Raw genomic sequence first — 13,718 nt, forward strand, 5'->3', positions numbered from 1 at the left:
GCCATTTAAACCTAACAGCTGAGCAGTTGCATGGTCAGCAAGTTCAGCCTCATATTTGACATGTGGACCTGCCCTGCTGTTAGGTTGAAATATCTGTGAGACATTTCAGCCTCCTAGCTGATGGATAGGCCTGCTCTGCTGTTAGATTTAAATGGCTATGGGTCTTTAAATCATTTGGCTTTGCTCCCCCTCCCCCCTTTCAAAGCAGGGAGAAGCAAAACTTTTTTTTTTTTTTTGCTGCTAGCAATCTTCTCCCCTTCTGGCCAAAGCCAGGAGAAAGGGGGAACCAATATTACCAGGCTGGCTTGATTCAGGGTCTGTTTCAGAGGCTGCCTGAAACTGTTTTTTTTTTTTAAGGTTTATGCTCACCTCTAATCATGCTTGAAACTTCTCTTTGCTGTTGAAGTTTGCTACTTGTTTCTGTAAAACTTAATGTGTTCATATTATGTTTATCAAAGCCACAAATTAAAACATCAAATGTTAATCCTACTTATTTTTGTTTTGAGAATGACCTTTTTGAGTCCTTCAGGATAAAGTTGGGTTAGATATATTTTAATCTGTGAATGATCTAAATTTGCTTTTGAAAACAAAGTCCATAGTTTACCCATTCCACTTGTAAAAGTAAAACTGGAAAAACAAAAAAAGATCTATCACAAGAAGAAAGCACTCGGGCAGAATTCCCCAATGTGGTACTTGTCATGCTGCCTGTAAATACTTTCCCTGACACTTGCTGAGCTTTTTAGTAGTTGGGAGGGGCTTTGTAAGGCAGGGCTTCTTATTGGCTGCCCTTATTCAGATGAGTTTTCTATGGATGCAGTTGTGACAGCAGCCACTGGAGGATCAGGAGAGCTAGTAAACATCCAGGATTGTGGTTCTATTCCCCTTTTAGACTTTGCTCCTTTTAATTTCCCTTTGCAATTCTTTTGCAAAGCGAAGAGGGAGATATTGTATTTGGCTTTGTTTTCTATGACAGCTTTTCGGGGGGGGATTAACACCTCTTAAAATTTCAGAGCTGCTCATAGCCTCAAGTAGCTTGCGGGACTCTCACATCAGATAAATAATTGTTAATATTTTTATTTCTTTCCAGGTGGATTTTTTTTTAGAAATCCATAAGAAGAAAATATACAAGCTATAAACTGAAAGCCTATGAGATCCTTCTCCATGCAGCCCTATAAAAAGACTGGAAATGTAGCCCTCTGGTAGGGCCATGAACCTAAAACAAGTCTATGTTTCTGTACTGATGTTTGGAGTAGCAGGTCTACTCCTTTTCATGTATCTGCAAGCCTGGATAGATGAACAACATGCAGGTAAGGTAGCACATGTGTTAATGCAAGAGCTTTCCTAAATTTTAAAACTGAAATTAGCATTTGGTGAGAAGTTCTAAGAATTTCAGAGGCACAAACACTTGCTTTGTTTGTTTGGCAGAATTGATATGACAACAAATTAAAGTTCATGAGTGCAGTTACATTTAATTGATTAAACTCATTAGTTGCATTCTGGGATTTTCTAGATTCCTGTCCACTTCTAGAAGTTCTCATTCTAGTGGTGTTGTAATACCCCTTTTTTGATGATGTTTTTATTTGCCATTAAAGGTTTTTTGAAATTTGAATTGGTTATAATATTGTCTTTATCATATCAGCGGAATGTATGTGTTCCGGGCCTTGTTCCTTAAACTGGAAGGAGGTAGGGTAGTGCTCACTATGGTGGAGGAGAATTTCTGTCTTTTAAAGTGTGCTTCTGCAGCAAGGAAGGCGATTCTAACCTAGAATTTTACTCAGCAAGTTCTAGAATTATACTTGGCAAGTACAATTTGGTCAAAAGGCTATACCTGTTTGTTATCAGTCAAGATTCACTAGTTGGGGTTCATTAGTTTGGGGTTCACTAGTTTGGCTTCCCCATTTACTTGCAGCCTAGAAGCATTGCTGTGCTCAAAATAATACCATATTTGAATTCCAAAATGCTTGGTGAATTCTCTCAAGTGATCTCCTTATTGTGTAATAGACATGAAGTAATCACATAGGTCCAATATATCAGTGGTCCCCAACCTTTTTATCACCAGGGACCAGTCAACCCTTGACAATTTTACTGAGGCTCGGGGGGGGTAGTCTTTTGCCGAGAGACGTTGCCGCCTCCTGAGCCCCTGCTCCACTTGCTTTCCTGCTGGTGTCCCTGACTTTCCGCCGCCCACTGGGGGGCTCTGCCAGCAGCAGCTGCGCAGTACCACACTGAGGGGGAACCCTAGCCATGGCAGCTGCTGGAGAGCACTAAAGGTGAGCTGGCAGCAGAGTGGCAGGGCAGCCCCCGAGGCAGCAGCTGGGGAGGAGGACAAGGGGGAGCTGCGGCCCGGTACCGACTGATCCGTGGATCAGTACTGGTCCTCGGCCCGGGGGTTAGGGACCACTACAATGTATGTATATTTATATTTTTCCTTCTCTTCATACACTCTAGCAATATCTGCTTCTTAGAATTTGAATCAAAGTCCTTTTAAAAGAAATTCTAAGTGTTAAAGTGACTGTACAAATCCAAGACGCAGTTGTGTTATACGGAGTCAATTTGAGGAGCTAAACTGTCAGCAGTTAACTCTTCATAGTCAGTAAGCCCATACAAGATCAACTATCATTAGAGGACCACATAAAATAGTGGAGCTGTATTGCTTTATATGCTACCAAAATGATGGAACATTGATCTTTTCTCTGTGTTGCATATGCACAGCAGCACAAAAATCAGTGTACGAAAGCAGACTTTTTTTTCCATTGAGCAGCTTCTGTCTGTATAGGACCATTGGATTTTCATGTTGAGAGTTTTTCTTGGGAGTTTTTGTTTTGTTATTTGTTCCTACTTCTTTTTTAGAGTGTCATAATTTAGTACAGCTAGTCACATGCCACAAAAATCAGCATAACATGTTATGTGTTGCAATGTATGTTCTATCAATTTGGCAATTTGCTGTGAACTACAATTCATTGCTGCTTAAAGTGAAACGACATATGTGTTAGGAGAATGAGCTCCTGCTGGGAATGACTTCAAATTAGTCATCGCAAAGGGCATGTGTGCTCAGCAAAATGCTAAACAGTTGGTGTTGCCGATGTGTGTTTTCTAAAGCGATACAAATGTGTCAACTCATCACTCTCTTAAAAGTGCTCTAGATGGCGTTCTTACATGATAGCTGCCTTTGAGAAACTGTATTATATTTGACTCATTTTCTTTTTGTCATCTTGAGCTCCAATTCAACTTCAGTTTATTCTTTGCAAAAGTATATTTTTTACTTGTAGAAATTACTTTTATATTTATCCATCACGTTATCTACCATGTAAACAATCGAAGCATAAAGGAATTAGGAACATGTTCATACAAACAATAAGTACCAGAACTGGAAAAAAAGACATAGGTTATGAGGGGGCAACTCAATAAAATGTCTCAATGAATTGGGATCTAGTATGTCTCGGCGTTACACATACCTGCTTTTTTAGTGGAATCCAGTAGCGTTTCATTCGTTTCCCACAGGTTTCCGGTCTCGCAAAAATCGCTAGGCAGGAAGCGATTTTTTCTGTGCTTTGTCCTGCCCCTGGCCGTCAATCAAATGAACAGCCAATGGGCGGTTGTTATCATGCTCCTGGAAAGACCCTTTCCCTTTAAGCACAGGTTTAAAAAAACACACACACACATGTTGCAACGAATATGCGTCTACGGAGAGACCCATCTAGCTGGCAGCTGGCATGTGAACTAGTGATTCATCGTTACCACGCTCCCCCGAGTGAAAAGAAAAATCCACCCCCCCGCACGGGCGCAATTTTTGGCTGAAAATAAAGGGAACTTGCAAACGGGGCCGTGTTGTGCTTGGGGACTTAGGGGAGCTTTAAAGCACTTCTGTGGAGGGACTGTATCTGGAGAAGCCTCGCTGGTTCGTTGCTTTCTGCTCGCTCTGAGAAAAAAATAATGGCGATTGCTTCGCCGGAGGTTCGGAGGAGAGAGCCAGGGGGAGGGACTTTGTTGGAACCGCAACAATGGGAACGCACAGGTCTTTTTCGCTAGTGTTGTGGATTGGTTGCAAGAGTGTAGCGCTTTTTGGAGAGTCAATCCACTTTTCCCGATTTCCCTTTAAGCGCTACAACAAAGCGCTTTTCGCTGAACTGTTTCAGGAGTGTGGCAGATTGTATGCAACGTCTTGCGGAACTGCAAATTAATAGCGTTTACAATTTGCAAGCCTTCTGCGACATTAAAGTTGTGCGGAATGGCCCTTGCTCATGGATAGGCAATCTTTATTGAACAGTCCAATTCCCTTAATCCCCAAGTGGCATCAGTACTTCAGTGATTCGCAGATTTAAGGAGTTCAGGTTCTGTTTATTGGTCCTTATCCAGTCCATTACTTTGGAAGTTTGTTCTGAACACTGCGGTACCAATAGTTGATAGAAATCTCTGGATGACCTTTGCTAGCAGTTTGATGTAGACATTAAGTAGCATTGGGTGATAAAATAAAATAAATCAATGTGAAAACCCATTGAGCACGTGCCAGAAGTCAAAGAGATATCACCCAGTATCACTTTCTATCACCTTCTAAAATCAATTACCCTGACAGTAACAGCACCACCAGAGTCTGTCTTGGCTAACTGTCCAAAAAGGTTACCAAATTTTCTGGTACTGCTGAAACATTAGGATATTGCTATGGCATTTGCTAGCTATATAAATATGTTCATAGTACAGCTAACCTTAGGGGGAAACTGTAGAGAGCCGGATAAATGGACGGAATCTCCAGCCAACAGCAAGAATATATATAGCAGATAGTGAGATACTGTCATTATTTATGCCTGTTTCTGGCACTCGTAATAAAGTAAAAATTGTAGGCACCTTAGCAGTTGCTACCATCTGCTAATTCATCAAATTATATGATTACTGTAATTCTGTATTTAATCATTGATTGATTAGCCTTAAGTCTAGTAAGGATTTCTGTTTTCCAGTATGTCACTTATTCCTCATCCTGATTTCAATCCAGTTTAATATTACCTATCTCAAAGATTCTGTTTTCTTTAATAAAATATGTAATCATTTTGAATGTTGGTATTATTCAAGTGAATCTCTGCAGTAGTTTATGGGAATGATTTCTGTGCATGGAAAGAATGGACAGGAACATCCCTTTCAATTTGCTTTCAACTTCTTCTAAACCCTTCTGAAAGCAGCTGAGAGATCAAGGATAACCCTTTGTTAAGCAGCAAAGCTATGCAACAAGCTATGTTGAACAGCTTTGTTAATTTCCCATGTAGCTGTATATCCATGATTTTACTTCTTTAAAATTGTTGGGACTTCCTTGTTGTAGTGCAGTGGTCCCCAACCACCGAGCTGTGGCCCGGTGCCGGGCCGCGGCTCCCTCTCCCCGCCCCCCCCCTGCAGCGAGAAACTCGCCAGGCTGCAAGCAAATCAGCCACCGTTACAATATCAAACACATGTGCGTTTGTTCCCTGTGGGGCCACAAACATGCATGCGTGGACCATTGCGCGTGCGCATTTGCGTCCCCACCGGAAGAACAAATGTACATGCACAAAACCGCAGTGCATGCGTGTTTGCAGATCCACCAGGCACAAACGTGCATGTGCGGACCTTCCACACATGCACGTTTGCGCGGGGGTGCAGCACATGCGCGACGCCCGGATCGCCCTCCCCCCCACCAGTCTGCAACCCCAAAAAGGTTGCAGACCACTGGTGTAGTGGAAAGAGCTGCATCTTCTAATCTGGAGAGCCAGGTTTTATTCCCCACTCATCCATGTGTAGCCAACTGGGTGACCATATACTAGTCGCTGTTCTGTTAGTGTTATTCTCTCAGAGCCATCTCTCCCCCAACTATCTCTCAGGATGTATTTTGTGGGGGAGGAAGGGAAGGCAATTGTAGACATTTGGAGACTTCTTCAGGCAGTGAAAAGCAGGGTATAAAAACCAATTCTTCTTTCCCAGAACTTATGTGGGGAATTTGTGTGCAGTATATCTTAAGAAATATGACATTATGGTATCATAGTGATACCAATGTTTCCTTTGTGTATTTGTTAGTAGATTCTCTGGGAATATGGAGAATCAGCTTGATGTTAACTACTATTTGCAAGAGCATGTTCTCATATACTTGTTTTGTAGTATGTGTAGACCTTCCATTTAACTCCTTTCTAAAATTTTCCTTCAAAACCATTGACCTTTTATGCTGATGTTACATTAACTGAATCACCTTTTAGTCTTTATTCTGAATGTTTCATACTAGGTTTCTCTTTTTCCATTTTAAACAAGCACAACCATCTGAAATCTCTATACGGAGTTTCAATGCACAGCAATATGTTTTTTTAATTGATAGCCATTGGAATGTTTGGACAGATAATGAATAAATAATCTGTCACTTTGGAAAACATCCATAGAGGGATGTATTATAGGCTTGTTATTAACATCACTATTGGTCATTAGGATGGAAACTGAGAAACATATGTGTGTTAACGATTTCCCTTACTGTAACTTTAAAAAAAATTATGTTATAAATATATAGCTTTCACGCCTGAAATCCAACAGTTGATATGGGAGAAACATGTGGAAATGCAACCAACTTCCATCTCAAACAGGCCTCACTTAGAACACCACCTGCATCAGCCTTATTGTATTTTCTGCCATTCACCTGTTTCCATGGAGCTGGCAGAAGAGAAAGACCTAATCTCAGGAAAAATGGAGTAATGCTACTATGCTGTGCATAATCCCCTCCCCACCCCCTGTCAATATAAATAAGATTTGGTTGTGTTCCACAAGATACTATCTGTAACATGAAGCCACCATTTTTAGGTCAACAGAACTGATTAAGATTTTGAACAGTTCTAGGTAGACTTTGGTCGAATTCTTCATTGTTAACTCATGGGTAAACTAGTTAATATTAGAATGTGCACAGTAGTTTATCCAGTGGGACTTTGTACAAAGAGTTGCTGAAAATTACCCCAGGGCAAAGTAAATACTAACCACAAAGAACTTGCCTGTTTCCATATTCTCTACTCATTTATGTATTTGTAGGTATCAGAAATAGGATATATAGTTTCCCTGTTAATATGCTGCTTGGAGAGGCAGGACAAAATAAGCATTGTGTTCCATGTTTTAAAGCTGCACATGCATTCTTTGGTTGCTTGGCCCAAGTATTCTGTTCCCTATTTTCTTACACTAAACAGCCCAGGAATTGTAATGGGGTGCATTCTAACTTTACTCTGTCTTTTCCCTGCCACAGAGATTTATTAATTCATTATTTTCTAAAGTGTTGGATCAGCTGCAGTGGTCAGGTTCTCTAAAGTTCTCAGGGGTTAGCTAAGTTTCTTACTTCAGTATGAAGACGTTTTAATGTGTTGCATGTGGTCTTGAAACAGTGCGCTGCATTTATTAAAGCTGGAAATAGGATAGAGGGAGTGCAGTTTCTGTTGATATTGTAACTGCATGCAAGAAAATCTGGAAGGGAAAGGGTTAAGAGAATTCTCACTCTCGAGTACATTTGGCGGTTGGCTCCACCCTCTCATCAGTTAGCCGCTGAGCCTCTTTGGCCATTGGTTGCCTTATAGAGGACCTCTTCTCTGTCTCTTACCTCTGCTTGGAACTGTATCAAGTTAACCTTTTAAAAGTTAATCTATTCAAAATAAATTTATCTTTCTACAGTAAGTTAAATGTAACAACCTGAGTATATCAGGTAAGATAGACTTCTGTTTTTGTAAGTAAAATTTCTTTATTTTGATACCATAGGTTTCAGATCATCTTTGTAATGTGTTTGAACAGCATTTTTCTCTAAACTGGGAAATGTGGAGGTTTGGGGATACTACATAAAGCTTCTGTGCTTCCGGGGTATTTTTTAAAAACATTTAACCCACTCACTTTGCCTGAACATGCATTTTTGTATTTGAAAGATGAGCAAAATTGTGACATTTCTGCTGTTTGGCAGAATGCCACACTAAATATATTAGCAACTACTTTGTTGGTTTGTAGACAAGATCAAAGAAAACACTTTGTCACCTTTTAAATGGTTTGTCAGTTGTGGCAGTTTATTTTCTATTTGCTGTTACATAGATTAAAAAGAAACAACTTCTTTTAACAACTTCTTAAAAATAAGACAACCTGCTATTCCATGGCTTGTCGTACATTTCCAAGGATAGAGTTTTAAGGACAGAAGCTTATAGTAGCAGAAATCTTTTTAGTGTTTTGGATTTTCAATCAAACTTACTCCAAAGTAATGGGATGTAAATTCTAATTATTTTACTCAATAGCCTCCTTAATCCATTCTAATAAACTGCAAATCCATTAAAGGTAAAGGTAAAGGTATCCCCTGTGCAAGCACCGGGTCATGTCTGACCCTTGGGGTGATGCCCTCTAGCGTTTTCTTGGCAGACTCAATACGGGGTGGTTTGCCAGTGCCTTCCCCAGTCATCACCGTTTACCCCCCAGCAAGCTGGGTACTCATTTTACCGACCTCGGAAGGATGGAAGGCTGAGTCAACCTTGAGCCGGCTGCTGGGATTGAACTCCCAGCCTCATGGGCAAAGCTTTCAGACAGCTGCCTTACCACTCTGCGCCACAAGAGGCTCACAAGAGGCAAATCCATTACAATGACTGAATTGTGATCTCCCCCCCCCCTCCTCTTGTTTAAGAGGGAAACAAATAATGGTGTATTATTTCATGGGTGTGTTAAAATCAGCTTTGTTTTCAAAAGTGGCATAATACTTGACAGCATGATAGTCATGGTATTTTAAAGGGAGAGAGAATCAGAGTAAGTGCCTCATCTCCAAGCAATGAATTATAGAATTCTGGCAAAGTTTGAGATTATTATTTGAGGGATTGTATGACACACAGAGACAAGGAACAGCAAATATCATTAGCTGGGTGTTGTGTCAAGTCCTAAATAAGAACACTTCTATGAGTCTGGTGCAGCTTCTGGTTCAGTAACGTTTAATGTCATTAGTTGATATTGGATTTCCAGTGCTTAGATATATTTCTACATTCCAATGTAAGGATTTCAAGAATGATCTGTAAATTTGCTTAGGAGTCCAAACTCAAAAGCTGCTTCTAAAAAGGCACTGTTTTTTTACTTTCAGGCAAGCATTCTTAAGTCTATTTGTAGATATGTGTTTCTGTTTCTTGCTAGCTGTTAATATTTCTTCAGATATGTGGTATCTTTTGAGTATTCTGGTCAGTTTTAAAAGACTTAATAACTTGTTTTGGGGGGACCCCATAGGTCTTCAATTAAATGTAAATCTGGTTGACTTGATAGAAGCCAGTCCTAGTAACAGCTCTCAGGAGCTTTTGCTAAGAAGTGTGTTATATATTTGATGAATAAAAAGTAAATGTGAATTTTCATATGAATTCTAAAAAACCTAAATAGAAAGGAAAGACTGAGCTCTGATAGTTGAAACTTGCCTTATTCCAAATCAGACCATTGTACTTGTCTTGCTTATGCTCTTCTATTTTGACTGGCCCTTCCTCCTAACTAGAGATGCCAAAGGTTGAATCTAGAACCTTTTGCATGGAAAGTATTGAGCCATAGCCCACCTTCTCCCTTCTTGATGGTGAGTTCTCGGCAGGATCCTTCCATCATACTAACATGGAACAGAACAGTTGTCTTCTCTTGGTTTCAGTAGTACATAAATGTATGATATTGAAACTGACCTTATAAGATTCATACAGTTGTATAGAGAAATGTGGTGTGAGCAGAGGTGCACACAAACAGCATCTTCTGATGTTATAGTTTCATGGTCTCAGCGATGCACATTTTGGGTGCCACAACCATGGCAACTACTGTTGGAAAACAAGAACTGAGTAATCTTGTATCTTCTCTGTGCAGGTGTGAGGTGCAATATAGAAAGATTCCCAAAGACACACTGGTGGGCTGGATAGGATTTAATCTGAAGATGTTTTTATATTTTTTCTTGCAGCAAGGGATGGAGAAGGGAAGATAAACTAAGCTTCATTAAATAGTCCTATGTGTATTTGTTTAGGTATTCTTAATTGAAGAAGAAGAAGAGGTTCTTATATGCTGCTTTTCTCTGCCCAAAGGAGTCTGAAAGTGGCTTACAGTTGCCTTCCCTTTCCTCTCCTAACAACAGACACCCTGTGAAGTGGGTGAGGCTGAGAGAGCCCTGATATCACTGCTCGGTCAAAACAGCTTTATTAGTGCTGTGGGGAGCCCAAGGTCACCCAGCTGGCTGCATGTGAAGGAGGAGCAGGGAATCAAACCCGGCTCGCCAGATTAGAAGTCCGCACTCCTAATCACTACACCTAGCCACTCCAACTACTACACCAGCACAGCCCAGAGTCAGACGACAGCCCGGAGGAGTTGATTGGGCACTTCAGACAGAGAAGACGCACTATGGCCACGGAGCACAGAAGAAGCGCAAGGCTGCTGGTTCAATGTCAGCGTAGACCAGACACAGCTGATGCAGCTTCAGAGGAGAGCGATTGATGTCCCAGCTAGAATCAGTCAGCTCATTAGCAGGGCTGCTTTTAGGCAGGGCTGCAGAAGAATTTCGGCATGGGTGCAATCTGTGCAGAAACCCTCCCGTCCCGCTTGGATTCCCTTTACTCTGCAAATTCCTGTGTGATTTACTATCAGCTCCCCTGACCTTGGCATACGGCTCTCGACTTTGCTCCCGGTAACTGGACTGGCTTTGATGACTACACCTGCTTATCTGGATCCTGACCTTGGCTATCCCTCAACCACTCTTCGCCTCACCCCCAACTCTGCTTCGGTACCTGTAACGACCCTGACTGAACACTGACTTTGCTCTTGTGTGGTGACTCAGGCTTGGCTCTGCAGCCAAGGTACCTCCCACCCAGCTGCTACTGGGTGCAGCCAGATAGGGCAGCACAAGGAGTCTCATCCAAATACTTATAAGCTCAACAAAGTTTTAAAGTTCTATTCAAGGTATACATTTTCATGTACCTGCGCACTTCATTCAGTATCTGACAAAGTGCACAGGCACATGAAAGCTTGTACCTTGAATAAAACTATGTTGGTCTTAAAGGTGCCACTAGACTCGAACTTTGTTCTGCTTCTTTAGACAATCACCTGAATCCAAATATTTATGTAATAAATTATGCTTCGGGGGAGGTGGATATTCCTAACTGCAGGTGCAAAGTTCCAGCAGCATCTAAATGCTGTGCTGATGTAGATTTTTTTAAAAGGTTACAGCATCTGAAAAAAATATTTTTCATTTCATGTTGTTTTTGCTCTATAGTCTCTATAAGGGTAATGATAACCAAATGGGAAAATATTTCAGCACATTTCATTGGGCTGGGATCATAGTGGATAACTCCTTAAATAATAATGCCATTTTACTTTCCTAACCTCCACAATATTTATTTTATCAATAGCATATTTCCTCTTAATGTCATGCATCTGACACGCTATTCGTAAAATCTGTTTTTCAGGCCAAGCTATGCCCTGCAAGCTAAACATTAAATCTTAATTTCTCACTTTCCTACCTCCTCAAAAGCACACATCTCTTATTTCTTTAGGTTTACAAGCTGATTTTAAATGTCATTTTATATAAGGTCATTTCCTTGTCACAAACCTGTATTTTCTTCCTGGTCCTGATTTACAAAGGGAAACATTAAGCTTAAATGAACTTTCCTCTGTATCCTAGCAACAGGCTGTGATTAATCATACCTCTCAGATAAATGCAGATAGATTATGCTGGAAGGCAAAAGCAGATTCTGAATTGTTGAGTCGTGATCAGGAAGAGCATCTGCTTGGGTATAACGAAGCTTGCAGTAAGCACCAAAGGAACAAAGGATTCTTTTAATTATATCAACATACATGAGAGCAGAAGATAGACAAAGCCTTTTCTACTCTTCATGAATAGCTGAAGGATATGTATAGTCTTGTCATTCAATACCTGTGTTAATAAATAAATAAAATAAAATATATCATTTGGCTGGGAAGTGTATCTGAAAAAAATCACAGTAAAGTGAACAATTTTTTTTTCAGACCAAGGAACATGATTTTGGCATGTTTTCGGTAGTCATCCTTACAACTCTTGCTTGCCTGGCAAGTTTGTTGTAGCCAAGGTTCTTCACTTAATATTCACTTGAGTCCAAACAATCTGCAATAATTACTTATTTGCTCCATATCCATTGTTAATGCTGAGAAGTCTCAACAAGATAATGTTTTATATGCTGAGAATGAATGACACATTAATGTTTTCCTGTAGCAATCTTGAGAAGTCACTTATGTGCTTTCAGTAAAGGTTTTTTAAAGGCAGGGCCATGGCTAATATTTTTCTGTTGTATGCTTCTTCATGCATCAGTTCTATTTTAAAAAGTACAAGTACTTAAGGTAGAATAGGGCTGTAATTAATCAACAAAGGACTTTGTGCTATTGTTAAACTAAGTATGCTAATTTATTGACAATAGTTTGCAAAGGTTCAAGCCAAAGTAGCTGTTGATTCCTTCTATGGTCTTCTTCTGGCAAAGCATGATGGGGATTTCTCAAGAAGGTAATAACTGATTCTTACAGCACCATATTAACGCAACAATAAAACAATTGATACAGGTTTTTAATAGCCTCATCATGAGGAGGTACCACTGCTAGAGTGCTTACATACACAGTTAAATCAAGAAAGGTTTCTGTCTCACAGTTATATGAAAATGTGATGGGCAGTTCAGAAAGAACAATGTCCGTGGGGCCATCTCCTGGTCTTAGAGTTCTGTCTTCTTTTACCAGACATATGTTCATTTTGCATGATCATGTGTATCGCTGGTCCCAGATAACTGGAAATATCATCTCTGGGTATGTGCCAAGAAAACTTTTGTTATAGTTTTATATCTGGGCCAAGGAGAGTTGTCATGTTATTTTGGGGTAGGATGTACTGATTCAGGATTGAATCTAGAGTTTGAGCAGGTCTGTAGCAGTTATTCATAAATATAGTGGCACCAAATTTGTATTAGAACACAGTCCTTCCCATAATCTATGATCTCAAAGTAGGTGACCACCAAAGTAGGTGACTCTCTGCACACCTACACTGAAATGGCAGTCAAGCAGCAGCCAATGGCCTTCTTACAGTGACTGAAATTTACCATCCTTCCTTGTAGCCTGCTTCTTTGCAGAATTCCCCCCATCCTTACCCTATGATCTGCCATTATTGGGGAGCAGGGGTGCTGAATTGGCTGATTTTTGATCAAATTACACCGATGTTTCTATAGAGTGATTGCTCCCTATCCTGTAATGAGTCTCCAAGTTTCAAGCAAATTGGCCAAGTGGGGACAAATATTACAGGCCCCTGAACATAATGTCCATGCTCTCTATTTTCCCAGATATAGGAAGCTGCAAAGAACAAAAGGGTTGTGTGCCCAACAAGAGGGCAGGAAAGGGAACAGTGGCTCTCTGTGGCTTGTCTCCAAAGTTGGGTGGCTGGAAGTGCTCTGTGCTCCTGCCTAGCAAGAAATCCATTGGAAAAGAGAAATGCAATTCTCCAGGAAGTCAGTAGAATCCACACTGTATCTGCTGAAGTTTCTAAACACTTTTCAAGGGCAACCACACTTAAAGTACGCTGTAGTAATTTAATCCAGGTTTAACCAGAGTATGTACTACAAAATGGGCTGATCTTTTCTGTCAGAAAAAGACCATAGCTGGCTAATCAGTCAAAACTGATAAAAGGTGCTCTTGGTCACAGTTGCCAGCTGCTTGTTCAACAGTAGATCTGGACCCAAAAGCATTGCCAGAGTATGAACCTATTTCAAAAT

At 40.5% G+C, this 13,718-nt stretch overlaps 1 protein-coding gene across 5 annotated transcripts in view; it reads left to right on the forward strand.

The window, feature by feature from the left end:
• The window catches only part of CHST9 (carbohydrate sulfotransferase 9), an 83,632-nt gene that overhangs the window by 14,534 nt on the left and 55,380 nt on the right, over nt 1-13,718 (forward strand). For 2 of the 5 annotated variants that reach the window (XM_077352547.1, XM_077352545.1), the window contains exon 2: nt 1,088-1,307. The exons of 2 other annotated variants lie outside the window; for them this stretch is intronic. In XM_077352547.1, coding sequence (XP_077208662.1) covers nt 1,208-1,307 — 100 coding nt within the window. In that variant the 5' untranslated portion in view covers nt 1,088-1,207. Of the gene's footprint in view, nt 1-1,087; nt 1,308-13,718 lie in introns of those variants that run through there. One more of the 5 variants, XM_077352548.1, reaches the window with a different exon arrangement.

The sequence above is a fragment of the Paroedura picta genome, chromosome 9, assembly GCF_049243985.1.
Source record: "Paroedura picta isolate Pp20150507F chromosome 9, Ppicta_v3.0, whole genome shotgun sequence".
In the NCBI taxonomy this organism is placed as follows: domain Eukaryota; kingdom Metazoa; phylum Chordata; class Lepidosauria; order Squamata; family Gekkonidae; genus Paroedura; species Paroedura picta.